This window comes from Leuresthes tenuis, unplaced genomic scaffold, assembly GCF_036924035.1.
Source record: "Leuresthes tenuis unplaced genomic scaffold, fLeuTen1.0.hap1 SCAF_16, whole genome shotgun sequence".
NCBI lineage: Eukaryota > Metazoa > Chordata > Actinopteri > Atheriniformes > Atherinopsidae > Leuresthes > Leuresthes tenuis.
Window position 1 is genome coordinate 10566509 of NW_027325370.1, and position 20050 is coordinate 10586558.

The 20050-nt window shown below is 38.6% G+C and overlaps 1 protein-coding gene across 2 annotated transcripts in view; it reads left to right on the forward strand.

The window, feature by feature from the left end:
• Window positions 1-20050, forward strand: part of LOC140272332 (TOX high mobility group box family member 2-like) — a 78529-nt gene that overhangs the window by 18264 nt on the left and 40215 nt on the right. Inside the window, exon 2 of one of the 2 annotated variants that reach the window (XM_072367733.1) lies at window positions 11476-11568. The exons of the other annotated variant lie outside the window; for it this stretch is intronic. Coding sequence (XP_072223834.1) covers window positions 11476-11568 — 93 coding nt within the window. The remainder of the gene's footprint in view (window positions 1-11475; window positions 11569-20050) is intronic. 2 annotated transcript variants of the gene reach the window in all.

A 20050-nucleotide genomic window follows, 5' to 3' on the forward strand; every position in this document is an offset into this window, starting at 1 on the left:
TTCCCCAAGGAAGGAGTAAAGGAAATGGCTGAACACATCAGAAACATTCATCTTCTTTGCTTAGCTACTTTGCAGGGGGAAGATGGAGATACCCATTTCCTCTGTCTAATGTGTTTGCTTTACACCCGATGCCAAGTGTCAACATCCAGCCTCTTGACAGTCATTTGTCATTTGGAGCAAGCAGCCAGGTTGGATAAGCCAAGGCACAGCGCTGTTTTTTAATGTTCCCCTGTTATCAGCCACTTGTTTTTAAGGTGGCAAACTTCTAACAGTTTTGAGGTTCAAAGTGCTCTAGTCAGAGATTATTACTTAATAACCTTGACTGGTTGTTGATTGAGAATAAAAAGCCAATTATCATAATAGGATATGGGGCATAATGACAGAATTAAATGAGTGTGACAGGCACACAATAGGCCTGCTCTGTCATCGCCTTAGCCCAGCATGCTTATTAGAATTAATCTAGCCTGATTAAAAATGCAAATGGCTCAAAGTCATTGATGGAGTTTACATGTTTTTTTTAACATTTAACTGATTTAATTACATGGAAAATGAAATGGTGGAGTGCACAATTGATTTTTTTTTCGTTGTCACCCTCCTGCCGATTGCCACAGAGAAATGATTACTCTCTCGGGCCAGGAAGAGAAGATAATGAGATTAGTGCTCTCCCTTTCTCTGTTTCTCCTTCCATTTCTGCTTTTCAGGAGCTGATGGTTGGGTTCATCGAACCAAGCAGAGCTGCTTTATTGTGATCACTGAAAACATTTTATCATGGTGTAAGAAGCACCTACTGTGTTGTGTGGGCTGAGAGCCTCACAATATTTAAAGCATTCCCTCCTACAATGTATCATTTTAAAACACCACTATATGATTTATAGCCAGAAAATAACACACATTGTAATTCTGTTTGGTATTCTTCTTCATATTAGTTGTGTAGAAGAAGGATTGCAGATTACAAATGTAATTGTGTAAGGTGTGATGACTTTTAGTACAGCTTGTGCCAAGTTATCAGTGAATATAACATTATTTGACAGTCTTATTTGTATCTAACAAACATGTATCACACAACCTGAAAAGACAGGTGACCTTGAACTTTTGCATTGTTGTGTCTTTGCTGCAACTATAAAACTGCACACAATGACCTATTTGAGTGAGAACAGCCAGTTCTTGCGTTCTTCTTTCATCCTAGGAGGGATTTCAAGCTAATGTACATCCAGACTGTGTGTATCTATGAGCTTGCTGCAAGTGCAGATTCATAGTTTACTTGCTTGCATGTCTGGGTGTTTTTTGCACCTCTCAGTCATGGTTGTAAAAACCTGCCAGCATGTGCTGGACATCCTGTGAGAAAAGGAGATTGTCTTTGCTGGTTGGTTTGTTTTAGACCAACAAGAAATATGCTTTTTTCTTTCTTGGTATTGTTTTAATCTTACATATCTAATATATTTCTTTACTGAGAATTTTATTGGTGTATTAACATGTTTTATGGTTGTTATGACTTCACAGCTGTGCCAGAATAGTTTAATTTGAGCCTGTGCAATGTTTTTCTTCAAATCATAAAATGTCTACTATGTGCAAGAGAATGCATTTGGAAGTGACAGAACATTTTAAAACTTGATTCATATCAATGCGCCAGATGTTCCCTTTTGATGTTGATGTGTCAATGCCAGTGTTGCACCATTTCCCGCACATTTTCTCTCGCAACATCATCAGCTCTGCAGTCATTCAGTTATAGTGTAAAGAGCTCAGCATCAAACTACAAGAGATTCAAGATGGCAGTGAAATAAATCTTCTTATTCAAACAGTTCACTGAGGAAAGAAGACAAAAAGACCTAAAACTTTGTGTTGACATAACAGGATCAATTCCAACTGTGTGTCTGAACATTAGCTCGATGTGTTGAAATGGAAAGTATGCTATCGATCTGTGTGCATTAGAGCTCTACAATAACATAAGTAGTGACTGGCAGAACAAAAGAGGCACTGTCTGTCACATAAAGGAGACTTGCAGCTCAAAGAAGACAGCTAACTTCATGCAGTCTGTTAGCATTTCATCGTTTATCATTGCAAGTCCAAGAGTATATTTGTATTTCATAAAGGAATTCTGCTCACTCATATGCATCTGGAATTGATTTTGGACAGTTGGAAGTGTATGGGCCTAATTGCCCTCCAGAAAGAAAGGTCATTAAATGGGGCTGAAGTAAAGTGCTACAAAAAATATGATATGGGTTGATTTTAATACTAAGGCGGCCACTAAAGCCTTCTGTAATATGGTTACATCCTAGAAATCTAGCTGCTCATTTATATCTCCACAAGCCGCTCTTACTCACAACTGGAGTTTCTTATGAGGTTGGAAAGCATACATCCTGCGCTGATATGTCTGCTCTTCCAACTCATTCTTTGCCTCAAGCAACAAAACACAATTACTCGATTGTGCCACACAGTACAGTATATCACATTCTGCTCATTTCAGCCAGAGAGAAGACACAGTGTTGGGTTGTTGCATATGGCATCATGATAAATATGCTTAGAGGATAAGTGGTGGAGGAGGGGTCATTTTCAGAGTGCAAATAAGTATAATGGTAAGAGTGGATTAGTGTGTGTTCAAGTAGATATACTGTAAATATTTTAATCTTTGAGCCCCTGGATCAAGGGCAAACAAAAAACAGATAGTGAAACAACAAATGTTTCCAGTACTTTAGTCCAAAATGACTGCTTAAACAAACCTTTTTTTTATTTATATTTTAATAAATAAACTATAAGACATAAATGACAAAAACTGAAAAGATGTCGATGCCACACTGCTTTGGATATATAAGACAAAGATCTGTGACCACATCTGAAAAGAGAGAGACTGTTAGACTAACAGTTTCAAGACCTTTTCAGTAACTGCACTGTTCAACTGTATCAACACGCTGATGACAGGAACTGTGGTGGTGACAAGGAAAACCATGAGATGCCACATGGAGGGGTAAAAATAGGCCACTTGGCACGAGAGACGGTAAGAGTGGGGGAGGAGTAGAATCAGAAAGAGAGGAAATTTGGTACAGGGACTTTTTATGGAGGCCCGAGACATGAAACTTCACTGTTTGGCAAGTTGTTAGATCAATCAAAATTGTACTGGTTGTTTTCAGCGACAAAGGAAGAGAAAAAAAAAGAGTTTGCTTCCTCTTGTTTAACGCATACGAACAACAGACAGCTCTCTTTTGTGAGTTTATAGACTGCACCTCCTACACCCTCACAGTTAGAAAAGCTCCCCTATTCAAACCGTGACACATCTCACTTCTTAACAGTGTCAGTTATATTCCTTCTGAATGCTGACTTAGGAAAACCCATCATTGCTGCTTGTGTGAGGTTGACCTGAGGTTTGTCTCCAGTAATTAAGATGTTGTACGAATTTTAGCAGGCTGCTGTAAGGCTGGATGTTGGACTTAACTTATGATAATAATATCACCCACATGTGACTTGTAATTTGCTGAATCTATAAAACAACTTATTATAAACTAGAGGTACAGCTGGAGAGCACATTGTTTTCCAAGTCAAATTCCCTATTTTGCAGTTTAAAGAAAGTTATCTGGAACTGTAACAACTTCCTATGGGTTTTTTCCTTTGGCTATCATCCACTTCTCACCCAAATTTTATTAAACTTGTCCTGGAATTTCTTTTTATGGAATTTTGCCAGAAAAACAGACTAGAGACCATGTTGCGCTCACACCAGCTTTGAAACCAATGAATTCCTGGAACACACCCATCTTCTAACATATTATATATTTTAAGAGCATTGTACCATATACCCTTCCAGTTCTGTTTATTTGATAGGCTTACTTTTGAGCCACATCCATCTTTGATCTCAACCTTCATTTACACACTTTTAAGGTTTGCACAGTTGTGATTATGTTTCCATGCCAACACACACATATGCAAATGTAGCCTTTTTTACACTGACTTGCATTTACTGCGAACAGCCGATTCCAGACCCTAACCCCAGCCATAACCATAACACGTAACCCTAAGCTTAATTTAACTTCAAGGCACACTTTGCCCATAACCAGTATCCCAAAAGTGACATTTGTCTGATTAGAACCAGACTTTTGTTTTCATGAAGACAACTTGTCTTGAACAATGTCAAGATTTAAAAGCCTCCAAACAAATAACAAAAAAAAAGACATCTTTGCATATCTCACAAAATTACTGTATCATATAAACTCACTATTGACTCAAAACACAGCAATGCTTTTTTATTCTTACCAAATTAAACAGAAGTGCATCAATTCTGGGGAATAGAATGCTAAAATGCAACTACCTCTACATTTCTGTACTGGGTTTTGTGTGTTGTAGACAGAACAATTGCAAGTGTCTGTGTGTGTGACCAGAGATGACCCAGCGTGAAGCCATCTGGTTAAAGTTGTCAAATAAATCAGCTTCACTACCTTGTCTAGACCCAGTGAAAGATGTGTGACGGTTGAACCAGCCTTTTCCAAACAGAACACCAGGACTTAGATAACGGTCAAGCTCTAATAATCAGTCAATCAGAGTCCCCTCTTGGCCACAGAGGAATGAAGAAGGATGTGCAGTCATGCCTGCCCCTCCTCTGCATATCTACTCATTCATCTGGGCTGCTCATTAAAAGGTAATTACCTGTAATTAGTGAATCATGTCGCTTTAATGAAGATGTTGAAAGCTGTTAGAGCCAGAAGGGCTGGCCTTAATTCTGAGTGATGTTCAAGATTAGTGGCAGGCAGGAATTCAATAAAGGTGGACAGAGTAATGAGATACTAGCATTTTTTTCCTGTACCGTTGGTGGCTTTTGTTATGTTTATATTTCACATTAATTTTCAATTTCAGCGCCATCAACACCTGGCTCTGGAGGGCAAGTACGTGTTACTGTATCACAGCAGGCTAATAGGCACGATGATGATGAAGCTGTGTGTCTAAGTATGTCTGTGTGTGGTGCTTGTGGGAGTGAGTGCAACAATCGCTCTGATGTCTGTGTGTTCGTGCGCGCGCGTGTGTGTTCCCTGGCGGCATGGTGAGTGTTTAATCTGGCCTGGTGGCGTGCCGTTGGCCCGGCTAATCACAGTGTGTCTGTAGGAGTGTGCTGAGCCAGGGGAGCACGCCGTCGCTAACAGCGCCTGACAGACTCATTAGAGAGACCTGGCACTGAGCTTCGCAAGGCACACACATATGCACACAGACAAGGATACACATTCAAACACTTTGATACACACACTGTGGGAAAGACACTCACACTTTGGGATAAATTCACACACTTCCGCACTTCTTTTTTTTCTGATGCTCTGACACTCTCATTCATATAATCATCTGATGACTGTGATCTGTCTCTCTTTCACACACACAGACAACACACACACAGACTGACACACAGCTCCACATGTAAGACAAGGCAGTCAGTGACCCCTCGGAGTCGCAGCCCAAACACAGACAAGCGCTGAGAGGGCATCTGGGAAAAAGAGGAGGGAGGGGGAAGGAGGGTGGGAAAAAACAAGCGAAGCCGAAGTGGAGAAGTGAAGTGCAGATAAGGAAAGTGTTTGATGCAACTGCATTTTCTCCCATTCAGATCATTTAAACAGGAAAATGAGTTTAAATTTTTTCAAAATTACATTTTTCAAATGATAGTTACCTGCAATCCGGAGATCCTGTGCTACCTTTTTTAAAAAGTAAAAGATTTGTGCTGTGTGCAGATAGTCACATATTCACAGCTATGATGAATATCTCAAAGGTTAGCAGGCTTCTTTTGTGACAAACTTGCTACTTTTTTTTGTAACATGTGAAAATTGAAATATTTTAATTTTCATTAGAATGACATTTAGTGAAATTCCACAAACTGCTTTGAAAATGACTTAAGACCTGCTTGCACTCACTTCAAGGTTAATTGCAGCTCAGCTGCAGCAGAGCTAAGTGGAAACATTAGGTTTGGCTGAATAACAGGTGAATGCAAAGCAGGTCAATATGTAATCAAGTGTAGGCCTGCCAGCTGTTCGCTCTCTCTGCACTGCCTCGGTACAATGGCGGCACACACGGACGCTCACAAACATGTTCATGATTTGCACACAAGAAATACAAGCAGGGAGAGACATGTACAGTAAGCAAACCCAGCAGCTTCCTATTGTAGTTTGTGTGTTTCTGTTTTTTCTAAATTAGATTAAGTGCAGCAAATTTAGTAGAGTAAATAATGCTCAAAACAGTGTTATGTAAAAGAGGTTCAAATACCACATTAACAGCTGCTAAAAATGTCTGGTTTGGTTTTATATTTTCCACGTTGTCAACAGACTGAATCCAACTTACAGATACAGCCAAAAATGATTAATGCTACGAAGCCACACTGTTCCTATGCTGTATGCTACAACCATTTCATCCCTTTTTCTCTGCGTTCGTCTTCTTCGAGTCTTTAAAAAAAAAATTGACGGGTTCAGCTAATAGTGATTTGTCTCTTGTCAGCATAAACTGACTATCCAATTTACACAGAACCACATGAGATGTCAAATAGAGTTGTTATGACAGATCATGTAGAGAAAATAGAGATACCTGGAGACTATCAGTATGGATTTTTATGTTGATTTTTGGAGATTTTGTTCTCTTCTCTCTTCAACCATTGCTGCTTCTTATTAGATTTCTATTGTCTTATGGCAACAAAACCATTCAAAGTGCATATGTGTTTAATCAGATGATTTCTCTGAGTGTTATATCGAGTCTTAGTGCTGTAGTAGGTAAAAGGTGGTGTACATAAATATATTATTTTGATACATTTAATGTTTTTGATGAAATGTCATAAAAATTGAAGTATACAGACTTGTATGTATAATGTATATGCAACATAAAACTTGAAATGAATGTCCTATTGCATCTTTTCAATTATTTAGGGGCTACAGCTAGGGGTGGAGTGACTATTTAAATGTGAGATGTGCATGCACGTTATTATTTGTCCATAAAAATTACACAAATCCGCCACAGTCGTCACAGTTAACTCCCAATAATTGGCTGAAATAAGGTTTGAGAGTCATTAGAAGCATGTCAATAGTATAAAAATAATCTTCTGTTTTTTCCCATTAGAAAAATCCTAATCAGATACATTCTATAATAATTGCATTTCTCTTTTCATCTTAGTGAAGGTCACCTATAAGATTAAATTTGATTCATTGAATTTATTGTAATAGCCCTGTCTCTTGGCCTTTACATCTTACATTTTTTAACTAAAATACCTGTAATAATTGATTTAGGATACCATTGTGCAAGTGTCATGACATGGTTGGAAAGCCCTTTACAAAAGGAATGATGCAAGCTGAAAGGAAATAATAAATGTATTTATTTTAACAAGATATACAAATACAACGGAAAACAAACAAAGAAAGCTATAAGATGTGGCAATCAGTGTAGTCAGTGGTGAGTGTTTATGTGTGGGTGGGTGAACAGTGTATTGACGCATAGCTTGTATGGCAAAACGAAACAAAGAGGTGTGGAAAAAAGGAGCTGCGTTGACTATGGATGAGTTTTTTTTAAAACACAAGCTTACGGTCACACTAGACAGATATTGCATGTTGTTTGATGTTTTAGAATTTAGCTTTTTTTGTTTTTACTTCTGTCTAGTAATTGGTTTATTTAAATGATAACAAACAGATTAATCCACAATCCAAACAGTCCTAAATTGAAGCCCAAGTGATAGCTGCTCTAATGGTAGCCTCTGCAGTAAAAGCAAGATTAAAAAGAAAAACTTGTTTTTTCAGCCCCTACTGGTCATCGGTGATATTACACTTAATACACTTCCTTATTGTGTTTGGTTGAGATTTGGTGGCTGTTTTCATCTTTTACATACAGTCAATATGAAAGCCTCAATATCCCAATTTGAGGGTAATTTAATAACATGGCACAATGCAAAGGTGAGAAAAAACTTGAAGTGTTGCAGGCTGCAAACAGATTCTCTTGGTTCTTTTGGTCTGTCTCTTAATATGTGTCAGTCTATCTCAGGTTCTCAGTAGCTGCTGTCCTTCACTTTCAAACACTAAGCTCATTGTGTGGATTTGAGATCCAACCCAATGGAAGTAACAGGAACGTGTTGCTCCAACAGCCTTGTTACACTTAAAACTCCAATAAATCTGTCTTTAATTTTCTCTACCACCATACCACATTACAGGCCAAATCTCTCCTCCTTCTCTTATCAGTACAGTAGCTGTTTGACTCTCCTCCTCTCCCCTCCATTCTCTCTCAGTCTTCTTCAGCACAAGGCTATGACATTCAGGGAATGTGATGTGATGTATTGTAGTGAATAATGTATTCTGCAAGGATTGTACAGAGCGCGTTGAGCAGATGGCAGCAGGTTGATCTTTGTGTGTGTGTGTGTGTGTGTGTGGCGTGTGTTTAATGATGACAGTGTGTATATGCATAAATGTGTTTGAGCTCGTGTTTGTGCATGCGTGTGCGTGTGCTCACCCATAATGGGGGAGGGGAGCGAGGAGAAGAAGGTAGGGGAGGGAGAGTGGGGGTTGGTTTTCTATGTGTGTCTATGTGAGCGTCCTTTGTGAGATAAAACATGCAAATGGTGGATTATTTTAATGCATTTTTTTCTAGTGCTTCAAGCCTTAATCCCTAAAGCAGTTGAAATGAAAATAGTATATGTTTTCTTCCAAACTCTCTCCCTTCCTTCTTGCATGTTTTTTTAATTTCTTTTTATTCCCTGATAGGAATTTGCAACAACCAGCTGTCGAGGAATGGGATCCTCTGCACTTAAATTTCCCCCTGGTGTAGTTACAGCCAAAGACTAATGATTACAACTGAATAGCGTGGAACTGACTAAAGCTAGTCATGCCGCAGCGGCTCCGTTATGCAGTAGAAGTATCGAAATTTTTTGATTGAGTGGTGATAAAAATGTCAAATTTAAGAATAGAGTTCAGTTCTCAGCACGTCACTCTGAGTGGACTACAGATGTAAAATATGCGCATTTATAAACACTAGCTGAAGCATACTCACATATATGAATGGAAAAGCCCAAAAGATTAGGCACAAAATTGCAACTGGTGCAAACTGCATGACAGATGCCTGGCAACTGGCCTACAATACTGCTACAGTGTGCTACAGAGCAAAAGTCAAGGACCTAGTTATCACCTTTTATCAATTAATCACTGTTGTCTGTGGAAGGATTTTCCTGAAATACGAAGGCTGATTCAGAGCTTATGAAACAAGCAGTAATAAGCTTGACATGGCGGTTTCTCTCATATCAGGGACAGTGAGCATAATTGAGTAAATGTGTTTTAAGTATTTGAGCGAGCTGATTCAGCCTCTCTGGGATGGTTGATATTGTAGAGTATAGCCTGAGGCAATTCATTAGTGGTAAATAATTGAGAGGTTCGGTTAGTGCTAAGGTGAAATGCCTGTTATTATTTTATAGAGTTTGTGTTCTTAGGACTCTTCAATTTAAGACTATTAAAAATGCACAAGCCTTCCAACAAATTACTCACTCGAAAGATTCACAATGGGTGCTAATGACTAGCCATTCGTCTTCCATTGTTTTCAAGCTCTATGAGAGTGTTTTGCCTCACCATTATCAATTCCATTTTTGCTTTTGGTAATGCTCTTTTATTTTATGAAGGGTATTACTTTATTTTCATGATTTTTGCTCATTCCATTTGAGGTAATAAGGGCTCTTCATCCACAGCAGAATGCTTGCATTTCATTAAAAAATATTGAGAATTGCATAAAAAATAAAAGGTTTGAAAGGCCTGAGCTGAAACAGTAGCATCCTGTCTCTCCTCTGAATGAGTGTAATGGAGCTCTGAACCAGACGTGCAGCAGACCTTTAAGTATGCCCTATGAACAGTGACAACCAAGTCTTATATGAATTCAACAATACAAGTCTTAGGATGTCTCATTGGCAAACAAAGACATTTGGTCTCATGTCAGTGTTCCCTGCACCTGTATCTTTTCATTTGTCATCATATGGGCTCATGCAAATCCCTTTGTTCAGATTAACTTGTATTCAACAAAGTTTTAACTGCTGAAAGGTTTTCTGAGGCTCGCCTCTGAACCACACAGTTTTTTTCTTGTGTCTCTGTCATTTATTTTCATCTGTGCATACTTCAGCACAGATGGACTCGTATCTATTAAAAGTTTTTACCTTTACATGTTGGTTTTCCGGTGATGCAACTTAAAGGCCAGTGAGGTTTTTCTTAACGACTTATACACCCACTTGCCACCACGTGACAACTAAGAAATGGATGGGGGAATCTGAAGGTCTAATTGGTTAATCGCAGCACTCTGCTTTATAATAGCATGACTTTTTTAGTCTGTGGTCTGTGGTGTGAGCGTGCGTGTTCTTTTTAGCTCAACAATTATGTAGCCATTGTAAAGATTATAAGACATGTGGTTGGACAGTTTTTTTGGGTCATTATAGTTATAGGAAGGACAGTTGTGCTTGACTCTTCACCAAACTTTTCTGAGCTTTACAGCGACAATTTGGCACACAGGGTGATTCTTAAAAACTAGGGATGTCACAACACCAAACCATGTGTAGTCAGTCTTAATAAAACTGAGTCTAAACAAATGTTCAAACTTTGTTTTCGTTTCAGAGGTCACAGGAGAGTCAGTATATTCAGTCCATGCCCTACATTTGGAGTTTTGGTATTGACATAGTCCTAAAGTATCTGCTTATATCAAGAATATTCTATCAATCAACCATTATTGTCGATTCCCTGATATGTCATCTAATGCATTTCATTTAGTCTTAGAGATGAGATTCCCTTATATCACTGTTGTACAGAGGATGACTTCTTTTGAGTCTGGTAATGACAGTTCATCATCATCCTGCTAAATCTTATATTCAGATTTTTCAGCTTCAGATTTTTGATTAGGATTTAATTTTCATTTGAATGCAAATCTAACTTAAGCATATTTCAGTAAAATACCAGATAATATGCTCCTGATTACATTAGCTGAGGTCTGAGATCAGATTTGTTATTGAATAATTATCAGATTACTCTTAACAGTTGCTGATATGCAAACTATTGTTATGTGCTGTATATACGGTGCATGGAGATAGTGTAAACTCTGCCCCTGACCCTTGATGATTCTTTGATCCCTTCGGCTCAGTGCCAGCATTCAGCCCCGCCCTCTTGTAGAGGTTTTGTGTATAATACGCTTGTCAGTGTGCATAAGAGAGTAGGGAGGGGGGCACTGGGAGTAGGCGTGTTCTGGGGTGGAGGGGAAGTCAGCTCATTAACCTCCATTCTTTCCCCAGCCGGGGTGTTGCATACAGTCGCTGTGTAAGTCTCGTGTAATTACTCCTCCCCCTGCACGCATTTGCTGGGAATAAATGGAGAGCAGAGCAACCGGAGAATGGGGAAAAAGAGGGAAAGGTTCTTTACAAATACCCTGCTTGTACCTTGCAAACTAAAGCCCCCCCCCCATCTCGTTTCCTTCCCTACCTTTGTCCTCTCTTTCTCTTCCTCTACCTGCTTTCTGTCTCTCTAACCACAGGCCCGGTATAGTGTGGGTGAACGAGGGGTTAGGCTCCACACTGCACCCCCTTCAGGCATCAATCCATCTAGGAAAAGACTACCCACTGCTGTGGTGAGATACAGTAGCCAAGCCCCAATTTCTGAAACTTTCTATGAGGAATTTTAGAGGCTTCAAAATGAGTATAACTAGATTTGGGATGTAATTGCCCTTCATGGGTCAAAATATTTATGAATGAAGCACATCCTAATAAGTCGTAACTGGTGAACAGCCTCACCAGGTACCGCTCACCACAGCCTCAGTCTCAGATATGTCAGACTCTGCAGTTTTCAAGTTGAATGCATGAACTTCACATTATTAAATCACAAATAAGGTCTCTGACCAGCCACTCTAAAGTAGACAACGAGATATAACTTAATTTCCAACAATACAGTCCTTTGCGCTCAATAATTCATAGGAACCGTCAACAACTCTGCCATAAGAGATACAGCAAATGTTGTTTTAATCTCTAAGGCTTAAACCCTTGCAGAACAACCACAAAGATGTTCAGAACCATGGACTTAATCAGATGCTCAAAACATCCCCACATTGTTAAAGGTGTTTGATTCGAGGAAGCTAGCGAAAGTAAAGTGTAGGTAGCCAATGCACACAGCCAGCCACAATACAGGGGCCACTGCTGTCTTTCATTTAAGATAGTGTCAGATACTGAAAAAGTGTCATATACCGCTATTTATTTATTTTTGATCAGATATTTTTTGTACTGATATGTTCTGTTTAATAACCTTGGCTAGTTTGAAAAAAAGAAGGTCAAGTAACCTGTTTTTTTTTTTTTAAAGTTATGTAATAGTAAATGTTTTATAGAGAATCCAGTTCAATTTTCAATTAAAGAAAGTTGACACTGATATTTGCGTATTCACCAGGTCAAAAGTCCAACTAAAAACAGCTGACAGTCAGTATAGGCTAACAAAACTCATGGAAGTCCTTACAACAACACATATATACAGACTGTCTTTGCTTTCTACGAGAAAGTATGATATGTAAGAAAAATGTCCTTACATTTTCTCTACAGCACAAAGCAATTATGTAAAGCCTGTCCTTTTTACAGGAATTTACAGATGATATCACAATGTTCGTAATTGTGGAAACATATGTGTGAAAACATTCAAAAGTGTGAAAAACACCTCTGTTGTTCTTACAGTCAGGCTGTGTCGGCATCCACAGAGTTTTTTTAAATCTGAAAATACGTTTGATACTTTTTAACAAGATCTTGACCATCTTTTTGATACAGTGATTCTAAAATGAGTACATAGGAAAGTTAATTTAGCTGATGCTAATGAAGCATCTCATATAACACATACTGTTTATCCTTTTTCAGATAGATTTCAGAATAAGGTGTTGTTTGCAGTAAATGTCATACCTTTTGTTAAAACTAAAAGTATTATCTCTTTGCCTGTTGGATACACAGTAGTAGGTCATATAATTGATTATACTGAAACATATTATTACATAAAATTACATACACTATTTAGTGAACTAGAAAAGTGTTTTGCTTAGCTTCTGAACATAGTGTTACTAGTACTATAATTACCTGCTATTTGAAAGTGAACACATCACAACCTATTTATTTGCAGTATTTGTTCTGTTCTGCACCTAATGTCCGTGATATGTTGACATCCATGGAAATAGAATGATGTATTTACGTAATTATTTCTTTCAGCCACAGTAAAAACAGTCCAACTTCAGTCCTTTTTTTTTGTTCTTCTCCTTTTGCTCTTTCATACTTTATTCTATGCAGACCCAAGAGAGCAGTAGATTGCAATAAGATAACCAATTATATGCTAGAGGAAACCAGGCTTCTTTTTTTTCCTGCTGCAGTTATCTGATGTTGCGGTGAGCAGAGGCAAAGGGCTGGGGTAATGTGACATTCACTCTACCCTTTATCTTCTCTCATCACTGTTTACCCCAGTCAGTTAAAAGTGGCTTGTGCTCTGCATCCTCTCTTGAAACCTCATCGACAGACACTCACGCAGAGACATCAACGTACTGTACAGATATAATTTTGTACAATCCAAAGATTCACACATACACATTTTCACACCAAAGTGTAAGTGTCAGGTTGACTTGTAGGATAACTGCTTGCCTAGTAGTAGCACCAATTTTTTTAAGTATAACTTGAGATGAAACTATCTGTTAATTACTTGCGATACTATTGAAGCTGATAAAGCGTTTCTCGGCACTGTTTAGCAGACAGACCGTTGAAGGACACCGCAGCAGGATGAGGGAGGCCAAGTGGGTGGCACTTCAGTCTGACATATTCTTTTGTTAGACCTTTGCGCATGTGCTCACACATGGTTGTGATCTCTTTTGCACTCTGCTCCTATTACTGCGAAAACAGACTGATGACACTGATGATACACAATCAAATATGTGGTGACACCTCTTTGAAATGAAGCAACCATGCTTCCACCAACTAATCAATCAGCAGAGAGGTTCAGCTGAAAACCTGTAATAACAAAAAAAAAAACTGAAAACACAACACTGGCACATTAGCAACAGTTCATTTTACAAATTCATAAGCCAATAGTTCCCTCTTTCGAGGTCCTTTGTAAATAGACGTTCTTTATCCATGCTTCATAAACTGATTGACTTGTTGGTGAAGTGTGATTGCTTCATCTTAAAGAGGTGTGAACATGTTTGATTGTATGTCAGTGTCAACTGTGTGTGCAGAGACAACAATTAGTGCTAATATGAAGTAATGTTTGGTTCACATGATAAAGTCCAATATTCATGTTGCTTTTGACTCTATTTTGTTATTCTGTTGTCCTAGGATTCTTTACAGGACCCCATAACTGATAGTTAAGGAAGTAAATAATGTGGGGTTGCATTTTCTTGTTTATTTCATGGGCTGTTCAGAAATTTCGTGCTAATGCATACATTTGGAAAAACACATAAAACAAAAAAATAAGTGAACTGAGCTCTCTGTAACTCATCTGAGAGAAACTGCAGCATTTCTGTGGAATTTCTGTCTGTTCAAAACTTTGAACAACCTGATACACAGACTCAAATGATCCTTTTTTTATTTATAATGGTTATTCTATCCACTTTAATTTAAAAGAATGGACTGCTTAAGAAAAGCTTAGATATTATAAGAAAACCTGTCCAATCACTCTTTCGTTTGGTCTTGCGTGTCACCAATTTGAACAAAAAAGCTTATTTGACCGCTTTGTGACATTTTAGATATATCAAAAGCAGAAAATGAAATCAGAAAATGTCATCACACTCTCACAACTGTTGACCACAGTGCCGATTAACGGTGTAAACTATCATCCGTTTAGATTTTTATCCCTCTGTGAACCGTTGTTTACCCAAGTTCACGATGGAAACACAACCTTATTTAGCATCAACCCACCTGCCCCTCACCCCACAACTACTCCCCACACTCTCAATCTCTCTTCCCATCTCTCACTGTCTCTGCTTCTGTTTTGTGGTTATTCCGGTGTAGCAACAGCAAAGTGGTTGAATGGAGTTTCAACCTGTCTTTTTTCATTGTTGCACATCCCAAGGCATAGGTAGAGCCAGAAGCAGATGAAACCTGTTTCATGATTCTTTTAAAGTTGTTTCTCAGGGGAAATGTGCTGTGAGACTATAAGTGTTGTTTTTACTGTTTAGCTGATTGACAATGATTGACTGATGGACTGCTCTATCACTGAATATAAGGCAGAATATTTATTTGACAAAATCAAAAATCAGTTTTACTGCTTTTGTCCTTTGATGAATGCCACACTTAACCATCTCATGTTCCTAACACCAGATACTTTTACTGCTGGCACGAAGCCATAGAACTCCAAACAGAATCCCATCCTGATCCTTCCAGTATCTGATGTATTCACATATACACAGGCAGGGTTTTGCATATGAAAATGAACCATGCAGCTGATAAAAGTTGGGGATACACAAATTGCTGGATATCGGTTGATGTGACCCTAGTGCTGCTACAGCTGTCTGTACACATGTAGTATGAGTGTAATGTGTTTGTCATATATGTGTATGTAGGATCAAACTCTCACACCCAGGAAGAGGCCCTGTTTCCCTTATCTAACGACAACAGAGCGTGTGTCACCATGGCCACAGGCTGTGCTTTTTATGGGCTTTGTGTGCATGTGGGTGTGTGTTTGTGTGTATGTGTATGCCCTGTTCATTGTTTGCCCATATTCATTGTTTGCTTGGGGTGTGGTGCAACACCAGAATTTTTACCATAGTCTCTCTTTTCTCACTCTTTAACTTTCTGTTCTTCTTCCATACAACTCTGAAAACTACCTACTGCAGCCTTTCTTTCTTTCTTTCTTTCTTTCTTTCTTTCTTTCTTTCTTTCTTTCTTTCTTTCCTTCTTTCTTTCTTTCTTTCTTTCTTTCTTTCTTTCTTTCTTTCTTTCTTTCTTTCTTTCTTTCTTTCTTTCTTTCTTTCTTTCTTTCTTTCTTTCTTTCTTTCTTTCTTTCTTTCTTTCTTTCTTTCTTTCTTTCTTTCTTTCTTTCTTTCTTTCTTTCTTTCTTTCTTTCTGCTTTTCATCCATGTTCTGTTTTTAAGTGTGTGTTTGTGTGTTAATTTGTGTGTCTGCCTCATCCTTTCTGGCTTTGAACCAGCAGTGACAAGTTGGGCAACATCAAAATTCAGTGGCACATTGTCTTAGGTTGAGGTTTGTTGGGTGGTTCCTACAGCTTAATTGAACAGAGGACTGCAGAGAAAGAGTGCGATGTGAAAAGAGAAATAAAGAGAAGAGGGGGAAGATGAGGAAGAAGGGTGCTCTAACAGGCATACATATTTCATGAGCCCCCACCACCACACCCATTCTTCACAGAATGGCTGTGTACTGTTCTGGGCTTATTAATTCCACTCGGTGAGAGAATTATTTTTAGAGACTCTGTGTACTGGCAAAGCCTTTTAAAGTCGCAAGTAGTACATATTCTGCTTATAGATTTTCTCCTATTAACTGAAAAGTTCAAAAAGTTGATTGAGTTGTTCTTTGGAGTGATTCTTTTTTAATTTTTGTTAAACTCTCTCATACGGTCTGTTGAAGCATTCTGCTTGAAAGTTGATTGGGTAAAACAATTTTCTTTTTTAATTTTATTTTGTTCTCAGTTGCATCTTATCATACCATTCCCTGCATGAACCACAACCTGTACTACAATTAGTGTGTAAAGTTGTGTCTTTATCTGAATAGGTAAGAGCTGCACTGTCAAAGCTGAAGATACTGTTAAAGCGTGTCTTCACTAAAATAATCTGCCCTTTCAGATTGGGTTCTGATTCATTAATTGAATTACGACACTAATACCTTAAAATATAAACAGTACTTCAGTGTCAGAGTTGTAGTAGAGTAGACTTAAAGTTTTAATCTGTAAAAACATGTATTATGTCTGTCCTTATGGCACTAGTATTTGTGACAAGTACATGTACTGGAGTTAAAAGAGTAATTTGTCAAATGTAGAAAAGAGAAGTAAAAAGTGGCATAAATTAGAACCACACAATATGCTTTTAACAGACTAAAGCCTTTACTTAAGTAGAAGTAAAAATATCCAACAAATGGGATGGAGTTCTTAATACAGGACTTATATAAGACTTTTAAAAAGGGTCTTGTTTGTATTTTTCAGATATTTAGGTCCAGTTATGTAAGATGTAACAACTCGTATTGTAATGTGCTCTCTAGATAAAGTGTTTTCCAGCCTTTAAGATTTTCATTAGTGCAAGGTCATTTTTCTCTCTAATGACTAAATAGCTATGGCATTTCACAGACACACAAGCAGTTGATCTTCAAAACCCATACTCCCACCCCACCCCCCTTCCAACATCACCCCCCCACCCCTCCTCCTCATAAACAGATGTTGCCTGTAGGGCTTAGTGAGGGGCTTATATGAATTGTCCATCAATCAAAAACAATCTTCAGTGGAGCCTCCAATCCCGTCATCATCTGTCTCCCTGGTGCTCTCCAAGATGAAAAGATTCCAGACTTGTATTGCACCATTAGAAATGTGTAAATATTACATGTTTTTCCTGGATATGCTAGTTAGCATTACTTCCACCTTGTGGCTTCATTATTTTTGAAACGCTCAGCTTTGTCGATGACTGTGCGATGTATGACCTAGTTCTAGGACTCACTCTTTCTCTTTCTCCCTGTCTTTCCACTCTCACTTTTCTTCCTCATTTACCCATCTTGTGTTTCTCTCTGTGTCCCTCTCCACCTCATTTCCCTCTCATACTGAATTTGTACTTTTAGTCATTTATTCATTGTCTCTATCCATTTACAACTTCTGCATTCCCTTCATCCTTTCAGCTTGTCTCTTTTCTGCCTCTGTTTGAGTGTTATCCTCTTTTTTTCTCATGTATGCATTCTTTATTTCTCAATTTGTCTCTCTTCTCAAACCTATTATTATTATTCTCTGTTCTCACATCCCCCTTTCCCACCACCTCGCTCTGCTTCTCAGCCCTTCTTCTCTATGTTTTTATTCCTCTCTACCAGCACCACGTGTGTCACAGAGAGAAACATCGCGAGCAGTGGTCCCCGCTGAACAATTACCATGCAAAGCAATCCAAATAGAGATGTTTGCCGAAAACAACATGTGTGTAATTACTGCTTAATGAGGCCCTTGTCTCAGGCAGAATGCCCAATTAGGCTGCCGATGAGAAAGCGATGCCAAGGCCTGCTGAAGAAAAAGGGAAAAAAGAGGGAGAAAGAGGGGTAGGATGGGTTATAGCGAAGTAGAAACAGGGAGGTTGTAACATGGAGGGAGGTGGGGATGATGAGAACATGAGGATGATGAGTGAAAGTGAACTGAGTGGAGAGAAATAAGCTGAGTGAAGGTGGCACAATGAGAGAAGGATGGAGAGAAAAGAGGAAAATTAAGTGGAGAAAATGGAGAGAAGGGAAACAACAGCAAAAGAGAAAATTATTTCTGCAGTATATGTGGAGTAATGGCAGAGCTGGTAGCTTTGAACCAGGACTAAATTGGCATTTTAAGTGGAAGAGAGGGAAAGTGAAAAGAAGAGCTATCGAGAGAGGAGTAAGAGGAAAGAGCTTTACATTGTAATATATTGGCAGCCATGTTGATGCACAAAATGGCTGACCTTTCGAGGCTGTTTTGGCCTTTTTGGCAATTATTGCATTACAGATCTAAGTGGTGAAAGTGAGCACTTTCTCAATTAATTTCTTTGTTTAAACCAGAAATAAATGGCAGGGAGACTTTGCACCTGAGTTTGTAAAATTAGCTATAATGAAAGATCTGAAAGTGTTGCGGGGATAATGATGGCATTGTTCGGTTACTACACTGTCTTCTCAACCCAGACAGTCTTGTTCTATAAATGGCTTTTCATCACCAGTGAAATCAAAGTGGGTTTCAGTGGAATGAAATTGCTCAGTTAGGCAATGACAAGAGACTTTCACATGAGTTTTTTGCAGATATGTCACCATGGTCAATATTACTTTGGCTCTCTTCCGGAGAAACAGTTCCTTCTCAGCTGGCTTGTCAGGTGACAGACACTCCCATTAAACAAGTTAGTGTCTTTATCTCCAAAGTGTAGTGATGAACAATTAGTCAGCATTGAGTTTCACTTGAAAAAAACATAAACTGCTGCCTTACTGATTTTGGATTAGTCATGTAAATGTGATGCCTAAATGCAGGCTACTGTATATAGCTGTTGTCAGTTTCATGTTTCCATGTGTGGTTGAATGTAAATGTAATCGTTAGAATAACCAAGCGAATCCTCACTAGGGCTTCCACGATATGCATCGTTAACCAACCATTGCCCTGGGGCTGACGCTTGTTCCCGGCCTTTCTTCTGCAATAATGTACAGTAATTTCTCTTTCACACCACTCACATGCTCATCTAGCTACTTTGGCTTTTTCCTGTCTAACAGTGTAGAGATATTAGATTTCCCCCCAAGGAATCCTGCTCATTTCCGTCCATTAGGATACCTATTTAGTCGTTGTTCTGAGCAGGTACCTCTTGTGAAGCATTTGTGTTCTCTCCTGTCCAGCATTTGTTAATCTTTCAAGCCTTTGGTTCTTGTCTCTGTAGCCACAAAGGAGACCACCCCAAACAAAAACAGTCCCCCTGTATCTTCACATCTGAGGAATTTGACATGGAATGTTGTCAAGTTCAATCATGTTTCTACTGCTGTCAGTGTCTAAGTCTCCTGTGCATTGATATTACAAAAAATGGCCTCAGTCAACAAACAAAAATGTGGCTCCATCTGACGCATTGGATGTCTGTGTAAGGGTTATTATCTTGTCTAGTTCAGGTTTGTTCCATTTGCTACAAGTGTGTTATGACAAATCTTCATGTCTCTGGATGTCAACGTCGCCATCATCTTGATACTGCACAGGTTGAGTTATTCAACAATTTGTGGGCACAGTCTCATTTCCTCTAAAGCTAAAAACAGATCTGTGGTGTTTGTTTATTCATTTGTAGCACAATAAAAACTAATATGACTGAGGAATTGAATGTGGATTTTGCTCAGCTACAAATTAGATAGAGTTTGCATATTGTGCATGGTGCTCAACTGGTGACCCAGTGTTGTTTCCCAGCATCTTTGAATCATTTGCTG